This window comes from Diachasmimorpha longicaudata, chromosome 2 (genome assembly GCF_034640455.1).
Source record: "Diachasmimorpha longicaudata isolate KC_UGA_2023 chromosome 2, iyDiaLong2, whole genome shotgun sequence".
Classification (NCBI taxonomy): Eukaryota; Metazoa; Arthropoda; class Insecta; order Hymenoptera; family Braconidae; genus Diachasmimorpha; species Diachasmimorpha longicaudata.
The window spans coordinates 6,970,126-6,988,220 of record NC_087226.1 but is presented as its reverse complement, the minus strand read 5'-3'; the positions used below and the strand labels follow the sequence as shown (position 1 = coordinate 6,988,220).

The 18,095-nt window shown below is 38.8% G+C and overlaps 4 protein-coding genes across 4 annotated transcripts; 1 reads left to right on the top strand and 3 right to left on the bottom strand.

Annotated features, from left to right (window-relative positions):
• Nucleotides 1–1,531: 1,531 nt before the first annotated feature.
• On the bottom strand, nucleotides 1,532–2,641 carry LOC135173004 (larval/pupal cuticle protein H1C-like). The gene is made up of 2 exons (XM_064139578.1): nucleotides 2,528–2,641; nucleotides 1,532–2,026 (listed from the first exon to the last, which is right to left on the bottom strand). Exons 1-2 carry the CDS (start codon nucleotides 2,537–2,539, stop codon nucleotides 1,532–1,534), a joined length of 507 nt encoding a protein of 168 aa, XP_063995648.1. The 5' UTR covers nucleotides 2,540–2,641.
• Nucleotides 2,642–4,841: 2,200 nt separating this feature from the next.
• LOC135173003 (uncharacterized) lies at nucleotides 4,842–5,510 on the bottom strand. Its single transcript, XM_064139577.1, has 2 exons — nucleotides 5,446–5,510; nucleotides 4,842–5,359 (listed from the first exon to the last, which is right to left on the bottom strand). The coding sequence occupies exons 1-2, from the start codon at nucleotides 5,508–5,510 to the stop codon at nucleotides 4,969–4,971; spliced, it is 456 nt and encodes a 151-aa protein (XP_063995647.1). The 3' UTR covers nucleotides 4,842–4,968.
• A 3,896-nt stretch (nucleotides 5,511–9,406) lies between these two features.
• Nucleotides 9,407–9,774, top strand: LOC135159866 (larval cuticle protein F1-like). Its single transcript, XM_064115964.1, has one exon. It carries the CDS (start codon nucleotides 9,452–9,454, stop codon nucleotides 9,770–9,772), a length of 321 nt encoding a protein of 106 aa, XP_063972034.1. The 5' UTR covers nucleotides 9,407–9,451; the 3' UTR covers nucleotides 9,773–9,774.
• A 6,875-nt stretch (nucleotides 9,775–16,649) lies between these two features.
• LOC135159865 (prisilkin-39-like) lies at nucleotides 16,650–17,813 on the bottom strand. Its single transcript, XM_064115963.1, has 3 exons — nucleotides 17,738–17,813; nucleotides 17,391–17,549; nucleotides 16,650–17,096 (listed from the first exon to the last, which is right to left on the bottom strand). Exons 1-3 carry the CDS (start codon nucleotides 17,747–17,749, stop codon nucleotides 16,827–16,829), a joined length of 441 nt encoding a protein of 146 aa, XP_063972033.1. The 5' UTR covers nucleotides 17,750–17,813; the 3' UTR covers nucleotides 16,650–16,826.
• Between the last annotated feature and the right edge of the window lie 282 nt (nucleotides 17,814–18,095).

The window sequence follows — 18,095 nt, the reverse complement described above, 5'->3', positions numbered from 1 at the left end:
TGCAGGACTACCCGGAGTAAAATGAACACTTTCGACTTCTTCTGAAGCTTTAATAACTCATTGAATTTCCAATAAAAGAGATAATTTTTTCTCTCATGATGTTGCGAGGAAAAAAAAAACAAAATATTTTAAATGTCAAAGGATTAATAAAATGAAAATCCAAAAAATAAATTCTCACTAATAAGAGCAGGAATCCGTTAAATTCTTTCCGCACAGTTTTACGTCCACGAAAATTCCTCAGCACAAAACGAGACCCTCCAAATGAATTGCTGACGAAGCCGAATGATCTTTTTGTGGAGATAATTATCCACCATTCACTCAAATGTATCCTCCCGATAATTCCTGTTACCCTCCATCAAACGGCATTAACCTGCACCAACATGCCCGAAGATAGTTTCGATCCATTTAATTTTTCCTACCATTGCCATATCATCTCCGATCAAAGCGAGAGATCGTGTTCAGGACGTGGAACTCCAGTGATGCGGGGAGAGGCGGGCGTGTCCGGACCTACGACAAAAATTGCCGATAGGACAGGTTCCCGGAGGCCGAGTAAACGGCGGCAACTCGTCAGTAATCTTCCCGTACTTATATGCAAGATAAAAACATCCCTTCAACATTTATGTGTATGCCTCGTTAACGTTTTACTCTTCTTTTTCATTCATTTATTTTCGATTTCTGAATTTTTTATTTCATCTCCAGGGACTAGTACTCGAACACCTGCGGCCTCAACAAGTTTTATGATTCGCGTTAATTCAGAAAATTATGGCCAATCAATTATGCCTATAATTATGGGAAGCTAATCATCGCTTGAGCTGAGATTTCCATGAATATTCCACGGGAGTTGAGGGGAAAAAATGTTAATAGTTGTACTCAATCAGTAGTTACTCAATCAAACAATGGGTAGCTGTAGTAATTAAGAGGTCGTTATATGAATGTGAAAATGCGTCATTTGCCTTTCTGTGGGAAATGTAGAGGCGGCTAAATCGTCTGTAATCGGTAATATTTCGAGATGCACGAGGTCGATGTGTGAGGGAAGAGGTTTGTTTACCTCAATTCCACCACTGGTTAATCCTCACTCTGCGATTGATATTTTTATGGTAATTGGAGATAAATTTTTACCCCTGCAATTTTCTTGAGATGTTTATGGGAGCAGATACGATCCGAGGTTTTCAAGTTTATTAACGGAACGAATAGAAATAAATAATTGAATTTCTGATGAAATAACAAAATAAAATTGCTCGTCAATTGATAGCAAAATAAATTTACGAAATATAAGAACTCAATTCTGAATAGAGTTCCAACTGATTAAAATTATCATCATAATTTTTTTATATCCAGCGGTAGGAGTTATGCAACAAATGTAATAACAAAAAAAACCACTTGAGTATTGATATGTCGATGTGAAAAAAAAAACAAGAGAGAATTACGGAGTGAGAAAAGTTATATTTTTCCAACCAAAATCACAAATTATTGCTTCATTTGCAGTTGAGTTTCGTAGCAACAATGTAGTTAATTAAGGAATAATTATTGACTACCAGTGGATGGCATCAGCGTGTGCTGCATAAGACAGGACAGGTGCTTCGTGAATAATGCTGTGTCCATGACTGGAGACAGTATGTGCAGCGATGATTGGCTGCTGTGCTAGAACAACAGGGGCAGCTTGGTAACTATGAACTACTGGAGCTGATTCGTGCACGATGCTGTGACCATGACTGGAGACGGTCTTCTCGGCGATGATTGGTTCATGTGCGACAACTACTGGGGCCGCTTCATAGGTGTGAACTACCGGGGCAGCTTCGTGCACAATGCTGTGCCCGTGGCTGGAGACTGTCTTCTCGGCGATGAGTTGCTCCTGTGCCACAACTACTGGGGCTGCTTCATAGGAGTGGACGACGGGAACAGCACTGTGAACTACCGCATTGCCGTGACTTTCAATTGTCTTCTCTCCCACAAGGGTAGTATAAAGAGGAGAGGAGAGAAGCCCTGGGCGAGCTGTTGCTACTGCAACAATGGCAGAGAGAACCACCTGAAAAAGTTGAAACGGTGAAGTTATTGAAGCCTTAATGTGTAACTGGGAAACAATTTCTCTTGTAGTAGTTGTGAACAGAAAGGAAAAAAAGTTATGGTAGAAGTCTTGGAGGAGAAGAAGTCATACAAATGATGAATTTTGTTATTGACATGAAGAATTCAGGGTGAAGCTTATCTACATAGAAAGGAATTTTAGGTAAAAATTAGATCTCCAGGGGGTGAAACGAGGGACGAAGATTACTTTTATCAAAAAAATTATTCGAATTTTTTCAACAAAACTTGACCCAAAAAGTAGTTGATTGTTATTTCGTCCCATATTTGACCCTCTAGAGGTCTAATTTTTATCCAAAATTTCTTTCTGAATAAATTCTGAATATCAACCGAAAACTGATGTCGGGATTATGACAAATGTATGACATTCGTCACAATTATTGACGGAATCGAGAGAACTAAGACCTGTTCACTTATAGACAATTGCACAAGTGATTGTATATCTTACCAATTTGAACATATTGAATGATTATAAGTGTCTGTGACGGTTTAGTGAACCTTCTGACTGATCTCTGGACCGAACTAGAAGTCTTATATACCAAAATCTCCTGGTACATTGCTGAAGGGACCTTCGATTGTACTCGTCACTATTTACACATAGAAACACGAGGCCCAATCCCTATTGCTTTCTCTCGGAATATCTCATAATCGTCCACGAGTCCTCCACCCGAAATATGATTACCACATGTTCCTAATTATGAATTTATCTGACGGGCGAATATAAGTATGAAATGGGGAATTTCTTGGCCACGTTGTGATAGATATCGTGGTGACAGATTGTTCAGAAAAAAAATATTTCATGTTCGTTTGATGGGTGTGAATGCGTCAGCGCTTTTACGATATTGGTGATTAGTTGATAGTGGAAGATTTTTGGGCTTGAGTGTTGAGTTTTTGAAATAAAACGATTCCGAATGTGCACTAATAAGAAAGGGTTGAAGGAGCAAAAGATAAAAACCAAATGGTTAGATTATAACGTATTCTGGTAAATACTTTGCTCCCTTTTCATTTTTCTACAATTTTTTTATCGATATTGGTAGACGGAAGTTTCCTCAACCGCGAAAGAATTTGTATTTTTAAATGGAGAGATGTGTAGCTCTCCAATTACGAATGTTGTTTCTGGAATTCAATACTAAAGTGGTAAGTGGTAAAACAAGTCGAGTCAATGTCCGTAAAATTGTTATACGACATAACAAGCCTCCATATGTTTATCTCTCTCGTGAATCGTTGAAATAATTTTATTGACATTCGGTAGGGAGGGGAAGAAACTCTTTAATGACTTCATTTTTATGGAGAATACTCATTGTGACGGCTTCTGTTACTTCTTAATTTGAGGGCACTGACTTGCCCACTATATTAAAGCTCGAGAGAAATGAATTTTGAATAATCAATTTTGGAAATATTTCCGTTGCTATTTTGCAAAAACTCCCTGGTACTCCGTGTATGTTGACAACCTGTGAATGTATAAGATGCAGCTAGGGCGTAGGGGCAGGGTGAATGACTCTCCTACCTCAGCATGAATTACCAATTTATGCTCCAGCGCTATTTATACCACTCCAATCATGTCCTGAGTCATTACCGATGAATTCATCGGAGTGGAAAAAAATCCAGAGAAAAACATCTCGTGCCTGGAACTGAGTTTGCATGATAGAAAAAAAATGATAATCTCTTTTTTTCTCCTTATCTTTAGAAATTTACTCGAAATGTCCATTGAAGGTCGACCTTGTCCAGTCCCTAGTCCAGGGACATTTTTATCGTTCGACAAAATGCGAGAAAAACACTTTCACTATTTGCCCATGACTCCAGCGCGGGTGTGTGCAGTGTCAAGTATCGTCTAATCGTCCTCTAATGGTTGGATACTTTACTGGGACAAATCAATCATGCCGATCAGGTACAATTGAAAGCAGAAATTGCATCGATGACGCCGCATAATTGATGACGATTGTTGTTGGACGTAAAGTCGTGAAGGGAATTATTTGTCAAGACAATTTTTTCGCTCTACAATGACTGATTGAGTAATAATTTTGTGAGGAAGAAGTGACCACAGCGGAGTTTATTGACAGTAGATAAATTGGCTTTGTAGTTGGGCTTTCAGAAAACATTTAATCATAGGTTAATTCTAGATCTCTAAGATTAACGAGCCCTCTTACCTGATGATGCAATTGTTAAGTTCATCAGAGGCCAAACGAAAAAAAATCGTAACTTCATAATGTACTGGCTACAGTCGATATTTTTGATGATGAATGAAGATGAAGAAGTATGATTTTGGATTTAAAATAGAAAGTACAGATTTATTGCTATGAATTCGTTATAGATTTACCATGAAAAGAAGAATCTCACTTAAATGTTAAATGTATGAAGCTTCGAAGTCAAGTATTCATTCATAAGAAGTATTTTTCCTTGTGCGAGTAACCCTCACGTTACTTCTGATTATGGTGTCATTAAAACGACGAGAAGGACCCAAAAAGGGTCAGCTTTAATGATCGAGTTGACTTTGGAAAGTTCTGCTCTTTGTCGTCTGATGATGACGTGATGAGGCGATTCCTCTTTGACTTCAATACATCTCGATTCCTCGTTCGTTAAAATAAATCTTATCTAACGACTGCATAATCTACTATTCACAACCTGTTTCAACGTCTGTAGACGTTTGTCAATGAATCCATCAGATTAATGAGATCATAGAACGACAATACAAGTGAATGCAAACTTGAGATAAATCGATATTTGCAATAATGTAGGGGAAGGCAGAAGAAAAATATATCAAGTGGAATGAGAACATGAATTTATTTAGATGAATTTGATACGAGTCTGACATGATAAAATGAATTTGAATGATCTTCTAAACGTGTGAATGCTTCATCCTGATGATTCTGGCCAGTGATCCATGTTGACTCACAGGACAGCAATAGGGGCTGCATATGCGATCGCTGGTGCTGGTGCAATGAGTGGAGCCGATGCAATCAATGGTGCCTTGTACGATAGATGATAACTGTTGGCGTAACTGGTGGCCAGTGGTGCTGCCGATATCAGTGGTGCTGCCAGGAAGCCCGGTTTTGGTTCTGGTTTTGGTGCAGCCAGGACGACAGCAACAAGCGCCAAGAAAACAGTCAACTTGAACATGATGATGAGCTTTGGAAAGTTCTTCTTCGATTGCTGAAGATGAAGTGATGTCCCTTGTGATTTCTCCATCACTTTTATACGACTCGAATCACCCTTCGTTGTTAGTCGGCTCGTCTGGCAACTATGTAGGCTATTACCCTCAACCTGTTTGAGCTTTTTTATGCTTCATTCATTTCGTTTGATCTTTTTTCTTGAACCAATGGGAGACTCTTCAAGGCTAATGTGTTTTTCATGCTACATCTGATGTACAGAATGAGACTGCAAGCATCGTCTGATACTGTACGGAATTCGTTTGCATTTACATCCTTTTGCATGAATAGTAACAAATAATTGAGTGGCATATGAGGATTTAAAAAATATTAAAACTCATAGCAAATAGACTAAAAACTGTTCTTTTTTATTTTTATTTTAAAATCAGTTGCAAGTTTTTGGAAAAACATTCCAATGGACCACGCTCCAAGGGTCTTCACCCAACATTGCTCTTTATTAACGGTTTTATGTCGTGAATCAAAAGATATCACGAAGACCAGAAAATTATATCGAAGCAATGAATTGGCGATCCCCAAGTTTTCATGGAGACTAGTGAATTTCACCTTCAGAGGACTTAATAGTGGGCGAGAACTGGTGCTGCGTGTGCTGCGTAGGCGACAGCTGGAGCGTAGGCATGATGAGCAGCAACCACTGGAGCGTGTACAGCTGGTGCTGCATAGGCCACAGCTGGTGCAGCAACGTAGGATGAAGCTACCACGGGGCTGTTGTAGGAGACCTTGTAGGTGTTAGCGTAGCTGGTGGCAACAGGTACATGATGGGCAACGGCCACAGCTGGAGATGCTACAAGTGGTGCAGCCGCGATGTAACCGGGCTTTGGTGCTGGTGCTGCTACAGTGCAAGCAACCAGAGCGAACAGAACAACCAACTTGTACATGTTTAAAGTGACTTTTACTCCTTTCTTACTTGGTGCGTAAAGATTGAGTGATAAATTCAGTCACATTTCACCCGCTTTTATTCAATTCCTGTCACCCCCACAACGACCGAGTGCGTGACCTCACAACGATTGTCAAAACTTCCTGGGAGAAGTTTGGAAACTATCTCTACTCCTTCATTCGATATTGCGAAGCTTTACCAAGGACTCGAGCGTTCGATTCTCGTGTGGGTGACAGACACACTTTTGCCAGTCTTGTATTTTCACTTCGTCGAGGCCTTCGACCCGTTTTATCATTTTATGCACGTCTTCGAGACATCGGAGATCAAAAGTGTATCTGAAGCCAGTTAAATTGATTTCAACCCTTTATTCTGAATTTAAATGTAGATGAAAATCTAGAGGGTTGAAATAATAATTCTGTAAATTTTGACTGTTGACTGTGGAGTTGGTTTCGGTGGTAAAATGAAGAGGTTCAACATAAAAATATTGTTAATCCTCCGCAGCCCATTGAATTATTGAACAACTTCGATGATTTCGTTTTTCTTACCATCAAATTTTCGTAGCTGATGCAACGAAATTCCTAAGAATTTTATTCATCATCTTTGACTACCTAGTCAGTCAGATATTTTGTGCAGACATCTGTCAATACCTAATTAATTCCGTTATCAACGCTCGAAATGATTTCGGAAATGATTCCCTCTTGTTTTGATTAATCGATGCATTCGTACCTTCGATTTCATCGAGTCCAATACGGCCATGAATCCAACGCTTATTTATCACTGCGAGAGGGCACTGTCAAGGCTACCCTTAGGCGTTTTTCAATACCATACATGGTAATACGACATCGTGCAGGTAAGTTGATGCTATTTACTGGACGTTCTCATGTGGTATCATTATATTGGAGACTACAGCAACTATCGACGCATGTGTTGGCCGTATATCTTCTTTCCCCAGACAAAGGAGGATTCGTTCAGAGTGACATACGAAATGTAGGAAGTATACTGGGCCTACCACTCCCTTTGCCAGAAGGACACGTGGAAACATTAATGGGATCATCACAGCTGGGCAACTAATTCAGTAATGAAGTGGTCAAACGAGTTAAGTGTAATTTGCCAAACTTTAGGTCTTGATCCATAAATCGTAAATGGGAAAACAGGAAAGTTTTTCCTCAAATCCCTTTTGCTGTGCAAAGGAAAAGCGACAAAATAATTTTTTTTGATGTTTTTATTTGTTTTTTTTACACGATATTCATTGATCACTTATCCCAACTAAAATTCACTCATCTCCTCTTATATTTCATTACACAGTAGTGCTTTACAGTAGAGCTTTCTATGAATATTACGTTTCGAGAGGCTGTTGCATCGCTCGACATTTTAGTACAAATAGATAATCCAATTTTGAAAATTTCTGGGTATTCTAAATACTGCATTATACAATCAGTCATAATCGAAATAATTATTCACCCCCTCCGGAGAGTTGTCTAACCACCTAATAATATTAACACATGTGCATAATCATATGAATCTGAATATAGTTTTCAATTACCAGAGGACGACAATCCCCCAGACCAATGTCCTAACGCTATTAATGCACACACATTCTGTTTGTCCCTTAGTACTGTCAGGGACGTGCCGGAAGATACGCTTATACAATAGGCTGTCCATGGGTAGCGTAACCAGATGACCATATAGAAATTGTTGAACTCGCCCACACGGACTTCCCTGTTCATAACCAGGTGGAAACTATCAATATAATTCCCCTGTCTCTTCTTCCATTCTTTTCGGCTCCACCCATGTAACACGCCTCGTTGGATAACACTCAGGTTGATCGACTCCTCGTAATGGGGATTTATTCAATAATTACGCGAGTCTCATGTCCACGGGGAGAATCATTTCCTCGTCTGTCGGGGACGAATAGAGTTCATAGATTGTAGTCAAACAGTAAATTTTATTATTTTTGGTGTAGAACATTTTTTACAAAATTAATTCATAGAATCGCATGTGAACTTATAAAAAATTTAGTAATTGTGGTAAATGTAGTAGAAATTCACTTGAATTGCGCTGAGTGTTTGGGCTTGAAATAAAATAAGATAATAATCGTAATGATACGTTGATGCTTTCAAACAAATTTCTTCATCATTATTGATGAACGAAATGATAATGACAAAACTCTTAAATGCTTCAACGTGGATATTAAGTATTAGGCAATGATTTCACGATCAATCATAGTTACCTGAAATGAAAATGAAATAGCTCGTACATGATGGTCAATTGTCTTATTTGATCATTTGTTACACGATTACTATTTCGATACAGGCATGCATAACACATTGAGCAACACTGTAAACAAAGTTGGACTAGGATATGTCCTGGAACATCGCATTTAAAGCTATTGTGTCTCAACTTTGCGAAAGTAGCGTAATATCACTGCGCTCTCGATTCTACTAGAGCTATTTTTGTATGCACAACTTGTTGGCGATTGTGAACATTTTTTTAGTTTAAAGAATCCGAAATTCGGCTGGGACTTTCAGTGACAATACTTTACTCGTTTTTAGACGATTCTATTGAAAAATTTGGCCGCTATTTGTGCTACAAATATAAAAAAAAATAGGAACAGTTACACAAACCTGTGAATTATATTCTATTGAAAATAAAATTGTTCATGATAATGTTCGTCTTCGTCACGCCTTCATCGTTATTTAAAAAATTGAATATTCTTATTATTCACATTTTACCACTGTTTTTATCCTGCGATTATATAATTACATTTGTCTCATGTTTTCGCAAGGTCTCATCTGTCCCGCCTTCCCATAATTTCAATATGCAGTTTCTCACGTTGGATAATCCTCTAATTACACAGAGAAAAGGAAAATATGAATGACCTATATATAAATACTCGTATTATTGATATCACACGGTAGAGAATTACTCAAAATTTCAACATCCAACTTAATACGTGGATATGATTTCTTTACACTTTATTTACCGAGTTTTTTTTGTACATATTATTCTCAAGTGAATATCTCGCAATCATAAGTGCCTACCAGTCACCTGCGCAAACGTTTTTTTTTTCGCTTGTCATATGGACATCATGGGTCAACTAAGTGACGCCCGTAGTCCTTGGTCATGTCAACAGAAACACGAATTCACTGGAGACCAAAAGAGAAAGACTAAATCATGATGCTTCAATTTTTCGGGGGACCTGCGGAGGAAGTAGGGGAACAAACCGTTGAGTATAAATTTGACGGGATTTCAGGGTTTAAATCACAAGTCCTGCAACAGCCACAAATAAGCCTCATCAACAAAGTTGAAGAAAACAATCTAAATAATCATCATGTACAAGTTTGTGGTACTTTTTGCGCTCGTCGCTGTCGCCTGCGCTGCACCAAAGCCAGGTTACGTGGCCTCACCGGTCCTGGTACAATCAGCACCAGTGGTAGCTGCTCCCGTGGTTCACAGTGTTCACAGTGTGCCCGTTGCCACCAGCCACGCTAGCACCTACAAAGTTGACCACAAGAGCTACGTCGCAGCACCCGCTGTCGCTTATCACGCTGCACCAGCTGTCTCCTATCACGCTGCACCAGTCGCATACTCTGCACACCCAGTGCCACTTGCCTATGCTGCACACGCCAGCCCACTTGCCTACGTTCACTAAGAACTCGCCATCGCTCATCATTGGTTAAAATCCAAGTCGAATGTATCTCAAAAATTGCAAATTTCGAATAAAATACTCATGGTAAAATTGTTTGTTTTTATATTTTTCATCATAGTTCTGCCAACATAGTAGTACATGACATATTTAACTATAGATTGGTCACCCTCTGTGATACCACGACTCGATCACGTCTGTAATGGCCGTTCCCCCTTACGAAGGTGGCCGAGTCGTTGGATCCGAATCCGATTCAAATGCATCTCAAAAATTGCAAATGGCAAATAAAATACTCATGGAAAATTATTTGCCTTCATATTTTTCATTATAGTTCTACCAACGTTTAGTGCATGTCATATTTAACTCTAGATTGGTCGTCCTCTGCCATCCGACAACTCGATCACCTCTGCAAGGGGAAACGGCCCATGTTACACAGACAGAAAAATTAGTAGAAATTATCGTGCCGTTTATTAGTCGAGTGGTGTTTAGGCCCTTCCGGGACGATTAACTTGGTAACTGTCCCTAAGCAGTTGATAAATTTTATCAAACGATACGGTAATCTTCCCCAATTCACCAAAATAAAGCGCGATAACCAAACTGATAATTTTACAAACTTTTTGTCTCAGTATACGCTGAGGAAAACATTCCCTAATTGAGTTCATAGCGTGTAACTTTCATCGAACCTGGCAAAGAACAATTATTCGCTGGAAAATATTCTCGAATACGCTCGGAATATACTTGTTCTCAGACATTTGTTTTACTGTCAATGCCATCCAATCCTTTATGTCATTATGTTTTACTATGAGAACAACCACGGAAAGGTTGAAAAACTTCTTTTCCTGATTAAAGCGATAACACTCAAGAAAAATATTTTATAATTACTGTGTTTTGTAATTTACTCTGTACTTATTTAAATGACTGTAATAATCATTTTCTCGGCAATTCTAAAATGTAAATGGTTTTCAACACTAATTTTTTTATTTGAATCCCCCTTGTATCTAAACACAACGGATTGCCGTGATAATGACAAATGATACTGAGTATCTTATCCACAATTAACGCGTTATAAAATGAATGCGACGTCCGCAGTTGATAAAACAATTCAATTGGATTCGACTAGTGATTATTTAGAAGGTTTTGCGACCTCGTCGAATCGCCGAGGATGATCAATCTAGAGTTGAATATGACATGCTACCAAGTTGGTAGAAATTTGAGGGAAAATATAAAGACATAATTTTTCCATGAGAATTTTATTCGAAATTTGCTATTTTTCAGATACATTCGTCTTGGATTTTAACCAATGATGAGCGATGGCGAGTTCTTAGTGAACGTAGGCAAGTGGGCTGGCGTGTGCAGCATAGGCAAGTGGCACTGGGTGTGCAGAGTATGCGACTGGTGTAGCGTGATAGGAGACAGCTGGTGCAGCGTGATAAGCGACAGCGGGTGCTGCGACGTAGCTCTTGTGGTCAACTTTGTAGGTGCTAGCGTGGCTGGTGGCAACGGGCACACTGTGAACACTGTGAACCACGGGAGCTGCTACCACTGGTGCTGATTGTACCAGAACCGGTGAGGCCACGTAACCTGGCTTTGGTGCAGCGCAGGCGACAGCGACGAGCGCAAAAAGTACCACAAACTTGTACATGATGATTATTTAGATTGTTTTCTTCAACTTTGTCGATGAGGCTTATTTGTGGCTGTTGCAGGACTTGTGATTTAAACCCTGAAATCTCGTCAAATTTATACTCAACGATTTGTTCCCCTACTTCTCTTCTGGTTCCCCCGGAAGAACTGATGAATGGTAATTCAGTCTTTCTCTTTTGGTCTCACGCTGATTTCGTGTATGGTTGACAGTTTCGAAACTTGCCATCTCAAGTGCAGAGTTGAAGGCCACACTTCAAAACCTGAAATCTTTGATTGAAATGTTCGAATGCCTGAACTTTTAGAGTTTAAGCTAGACTCAAGATGCTCGTTACTTCAATTATAATAATTTCAAAAACGTTCATGTACCCCCGAAACACTTTATCCAATTTTTTGAAAAATTTGAATAAAGCTTTTCTCGATGGAATATGAAAACAAATATTTTTGGACGCGTATAAAGGATAAATTACTTGCAGCCAGGGATCTGTACATAATACGTATCAAAAATCAATATTATCTAATACCCCCACAAAGGAACGTTTTGCTCTCACAGTTACAAAATATTTTTCACCAGATAACATTATTAAAACACTTGAATATTCTTAAATACAAATGTCAGTAAAATGCGTTTAATTTCACTTCACTTTTCTCCATCCATCCATCTACTCATTTGTCCTTGAACACTCCCATTAGAAGTCATAATTACCACCTTATTACTCAATGCCCCATCTGCGCCTTATCCCTTCTGACAATGATTGAAAATTAAGCGATGATTAAGCACAACCCACAATCACAAATTGATATCAATTCCCGGAGTGACTTTCACTTTTGAAGCGTAAACAATAGCAAGAAAGGGGCTCATCAATAACAAAAGTACGTCTGTTTGATAGAAAGGTCCGTCCAGAACGACTTGCATAATTGAAGGTCGTGTCTGACGTAATAAAATTGGAGCGAAACCGTCAAAATGCGTTCAAATTGTCGACAACAGCATCATGTGACGTCCGATGTTATCGATATTCTATAATGAGAATTGTATAATTTTCGTGTGTCAATGGCACCGATGTACCCTTGAAAATCATTCCTGTCTCATTTGCATGATTTTTGGATTAAAATGAATGGATTTATCTAGGTGATACCAATAAATTGAATATATGGGAAACGTTGGGTAACTCTGGTGATCATGACCTTGCTGTTACTGCTGCATTACGCAGTCTCAGGGGCGGCAACTTACGTAAAAAATAGATCGGTGGACTGATAGCGTATTCAGATTCAGACCGATCGAATGATATTTTTTTGTGATCAAATGGTGGTGGCTAGACACGACATAATGCTATACAAAATAAATCATCGTTCATCTAAAAAAATTAAAGTGGACGATCTGGTTTGCATTCGTATGGGGGAACAAAACTGAGAAAGACTTAATAAACACTGAAATAATTGTGGAAAATTTTCTTCTAAAGTTTTTCACTACACGTTAAGGAAAAAGGGTGGATGGCGATGGATGCGGATGAGGATTGATTTTCGTTTGCCCTAATGAGCAAAATCACTGATTTTGGAACATTCTGTTTAGACACCTAGTCGATATTTTTTGGAGGGTAGCTCCAAATTTTTTCAGTAGAATCGGAAAAAAATGTCAGTTGAAGAGCGAAAAAATGTTGGAAGCAATTCACCAGGTTTTTCTGCAGAATTATATTGTTCTATTGAAATGGATTAGTTATTATTATCAAATGGATTTTGGATAACTGAGAATTTATCTGATTTTCCTAAATGTTCATTCGTTAATAGTAAACTAATCTCGTTTGGAATGAATGAATCGTTCTATCAATGTGACGATCCGTCTGACAGATAGAGATCCATATCACTGGCTGTGATAAGACTTCAGAATAGATTTTGTTACTTTCTCAATGGCTTCCCCCCTTTCCTCGCAAAAATGAAAGCAACAAATTAATGGGTAAAAATGATTTTTATTTGCTGACACATTGTTCCATGAAATCTATCAAACTCCCTCAATAAATAAATAATCCTCTCAAGACAACATGTCTTTAGTGGACGAGGGCAACAGGTTGAACAGTTTTGATGAGTGCTGGAGCAGCAACAACGGGGGTGTGGATCAGGGGAGTCTTGACAATGGCTGGGGCGTGGTACACTGGAGTGTGGATCAATGGTGTTTTGACAATTGCTGGTGCAGCAACAATCGGCGCAGCGTGGACCACTGGGGCAGTCTTCAGGAGAACTGGAGCAGCATGAACAACAGGAGCAGCATGAACAACAGGAGCAGCGTGAACAACAGGAGCAGCGTGAAGAATTGGAGCAGCCTTGACTACAGGTGCCCGGTAGGTGTTGGAGTAGCTGCTGGCGTAACTAGTGGCCACTGGTACCACTGGACCAGCTGCTATGACTGGAGCAGCTGGCACCAGCAAACCTCCTGGAGCTGGAGCGGCGATGGCGCAAGCCACGAGAGCAGTGAAAACCACGAATTTGAACATTTTCAAATTTTCTACTGATTTTTCAAATCACAAAAATTATGTTTCACTTGTGATCCTTCGATCTTCAGTGCTGCTGACTGTTTGATGCTCTCCTCGATTTTCGTTCCAGCTTATATATCCCCAATCCGGTGGACCTCGTACTTCAACATTCGACATTAACATATGTGCCAGTTTCGGTCGAGGCCCCTATTGTGAGAAAATGAGTTTCGGGATTGTGACCCTCATGCACAGACGAGGCAATCCCACTTGTTGGCCTTGAGATCTCGGATGGGAATGAAAGATTTCCGAGGGCACTTCAGGCGTTATTCCACTATTCCAGGGAATGATTAGGGTTACTCAAATAATTAATGGTTAATCCAGTAGAAAATTTTTGCTAGAGACACTGTGTCAATCACTCAATTCTGTCTTTGTCACGAGGGGAAAATATATGTTTCAAGGGACGAATTATCTGCTTCCGTGAAGGGGTTCGGTCTTGTATTGAATAAATTACATCTGGAGCAAAGATAAAGCTTCCATCCAGACATCATCCATGGAGAAAATAATGGAAAAACCTAGTGAATTAACAAGGGTTTCAACTACCATATTTTTCATAGAAAGAATTTCATAGAATTTGCTTTTTCGAGACCAACTATTTTTTTGAAATTTTTTTCTCTAGAACCCTCAGAGCAATTTAAATATTTGCACACGGAACATCTAGTTTTTCGGCGGAGGTAACTTGTTAATGCAATCTGAGAATAATTGCTCGGTGATCCTGATGAGTTGTACGCGCTCGTTTGTAATTACGTATCACTTTTTCTTGTTTATTGCGGGGCGATGAAAACGAATACTCATGCGACGAGTCATTCCGTGAGTTTATCAGAGCGGAGAGAATACACTGGATATTATGCGAGTGGTTAATACGACATCAACAGTCATAATACCGATTTATCATCGTAACATCCACATGAATGAGATACTTATTTTTTTGGGGTTGTGTGGTCGACGTCGTGCTACTTTTGGCCACGACGGAGAAATAATGTACAATTTCGTAGTAAATGGACCGGGCGCTTTGCTTTTTCTCTTTCATCTTTCTATGGGCTAAGGAATAATCACCAATGAGACTTATTCACGGGGAAAAGCACACGAAGCTATTTCTGTTCTTAATAGACCTATTAATTCTGGAAATTTCGGTAAAATATGTATTCTGTTCATGAACCAGAAAAATGTTTAGGAACATAACGAAGACTGTTCCATAAACAAATTCGCGAGAAACCTATGTTCTTTGCTATTATATGAAAAATGAAATCAAGTAGTAAATCCCAGTATAAGCAAGACACTGTAGCTTCCAATATCTTTAGAACTGCATTTCGAAAAAAATCGGGATACACGAATGATTCAGTTCTGTCCGAATATTTTGGAAGATATCATTAACGAATTCCTCTCCTAGATGAGATGTCAAAAAATATTCAATGTTCCATCGGCTATATGACGAGAGCATAAGTAGATGTGTCGCTGATTTATTTGCAAGATAAATATGAGGAGTAGCCTCGGTACAGCCTTGATCCACTCAGCAGTGTGTGTGCAACTTGTCTGTACCTTTAAATCTCTTTTTCTCATACGATCAAGCATCCTTTTTTTTACTCCACACTTTCGACAGAGATTACAGGAGGTCTGATGAGAATGTGAGCGTATACGATCATTGCCAGGGCGATTGCCTCTGCTGTACAACGACCACGCTAATGATATACTACTTATTCTTCATTAATCCATACATGAATAAAAAAATATTTGTAGGAAAATGACATAGTGAATCTCCTAGAAAATTCTATTTGTTTTCGCAAAAACTCTTAGGTGACGAAGTCCATATGTTATTGTATGTTTTTATTTGTAGTAGATATACAGATTGTTTTTAGACAAACAGGAGAATTTTTTTTTTTCATACAACTTATGAGATTGAGATATTTTCTATGGGAATTCCTTGACATAATTTTTTTATTTATTTTCACTTTCTTCTCCTTCTTAAGGGGTTATCAAGGTGAAATTTGAAAGTCTTTGGTTGGCGAAAATACCCTACCCTTGATATTTCATGCCCAATAGTTCCCTGAAAGAGTAAGAAAATATGTTGATCCCACCCCTTTTACCCCATTCATCGAACGAAAACCTCATTTTTGATACTTGTCGCTTATAAAAACCATTTAATTGTCGGTTTTTTTATTCCACTGAATTTTCTCGGTACCAATATTACACGGTATTTACCGTAAGATTTATTGAAGGGTCTAACAATGGGAATGAAGGGGCGAATGAGATCTAACAGATGCCGTGACTAGGAAATCGTTAATTTCGATGTATGTATCTTTGACAGCTAATTTTCCCTATGCTTATGAGGAATCCCGAAGAATGGCTGAAGGGCTACCCCAGCAATCAATTTTCATTGATGATAAAAGAGAAAGAGTTGATTGATTCAATTAATCTCGACTTACTATTGGGTATTGAAGAATGGGTGGAAAAAATCGGAGAAATTTTCTTAGAAATGTTATGGAATCCTATTAATTTCTTTCTACTGATGAGAACCACCATCATTAATAAACCATTGGCATTTCTTACGTAATACATTACATATAATCTTATTAATTGATGTTTATATTGCGCAGAAAAAAAAATTAACGTGAACAACCGAAATCTTTTTCTTTTCGACGGAATATTTTCTATGAATATTAGTACGTAAAATATATTAGTAACAAAACACCAATAGATGTAAAGAAAAGACTAGAACAATTGGATTGAATTTCGAGTTTTTCATGCATTTTTTTTATAGAAACTGCAAATTTATTGTTTACAATTCATAGATAGGAGTCAGATAATTTGAACACTGCATAATTTGTCTTACTGCTATTTACATCCGTCCTTAAGTACTTTGGAATACAAGACTTTTTAACGTTAAAAAAAGTCTGGAGGGTTTAATGGTAGTATCCGTGACCAAGTCCATATCCTAGTCCGTAACCGTGGCTGAGACCGTAGCCATGACCATAGCCATATCCTCCATAGCCACCATATCCTCCATAGCTACCGTATCCTCCGTAACCACTCAGACCATACCCCAGGCCATGACCATAACCACCACTGTATCCAACTTTGTAGGCAGAATAGTTAGGGTAGCCATACTGGAATTTTGTTACTGATGGGGTGACAAGAGGCACTACTGCACTATGTATAGATGGATAGCCCACCTATGGGGGAATCAAATGTCTTAATTAATCCACATAAACATGAAAAATAGTTCAAAGAGAGAATAAAGCAAAGACATGAGAAATAGCTCAAAATCCAAAATGGCCCTTTCCTAAATTTTTTAGAACCCTTATTTTCATTTGTGAATTACGAAATTTCCACGTGATTTCTATTAAAATTATGGACTATTAATTTTTTTGCCTACGATATCTCATTCGCAGATTATTCGATCAACAACTTCGTTGAGACATGTATCTGAAGGTCGACAAAAATATGTTTATTTTCCGATTGATTACCTTGTAGGTGTTGGCATAACTGGTAGCAAGAGGAGCATGGTAGGACACTGTTGGTGCATAGCTCACTGTTGGAGCATATCCATGTCCCAGAGCGTAGCTGCTGTACAGCGGAGTAATACCACCAGCGGAGGCGTAAGCCAGGACGGCGAAGAGAATCACCTAAAAACAACAACACAGAAATTCCTATGAGGATCATAAACCCTTCGTCACTCATGTGAATGAACATTTGCGAATTACGATGCACACGTTGTCAAAGAAAATTGAATTTCATACTCTCTATGTGTTTACCACCAACGGATTATTTTTACGAACTCGCATCAAACCCAAATCGTCAATTGAGAACTCACCAGCTTGAACATGTTGATAGGTGTTTCAGATATGCAAGGAGTATCGTAGACTGGCTAGTGCATATCCCAGTGCAATCTTATATACCCCATCGTCTTCGAAGAAGTCAAAGAGAATGGGCAATAGGTGGTGGATGACAAACGAAGGTCTGGGGATTTGCAATAAAATAGAAAAGGAAACATAATTTTTTTTCCCTCCCATCGCATTCCACGAGAATTTGGTTCCAAGTCATGTCTGACGGATCTCTCTGCATGTCGCATTGTCGCATTATGGGGAGGGGCAGTTGAGATGGTGTGCAAAATCAAGTAGTAATAGTAAACGCGTTCACCTTATTATCCTCCTGTTGTTTAGTGCATCCAA

What these genes read in the sequence shown, in the direction of transcription:
- LOC135159865 (XM_064115963.1), bottom strand. An exon ending in GTTATGCCAACACCTACAAG is followed by an intron (nt 17,097 to 17,390) that starts GTAATCAATCGG and finishes ATTCCCCCATAG; the next exon opens with GTGGGCTATCCATCTATACA.
- LOC135173003 (XM_064139577.1), bottom strand. Translation starts at nt 5,510, where the DNA reads ATGCAAAAGGATGTAAATGCAAACGAATTCCGTACAGTATCAGACGAT. An exon ending in GATGCTTGCAGTCTCATTCT is followed by an intron (nt 5,360 to 5,445) that starts GTACATCAGATG and finishes AAATGAATGAAG; the next exon opens with CATAAAAAAGCTCAAACAGG.
- LOC135159866 (XM_064115964.1), top strand. Translation starts at nt 9,452, where the DNA reads ATGTACAAGTTTGTGGTACTTTTTGCGCTCGTCGCTGTCGCCTGCGCT.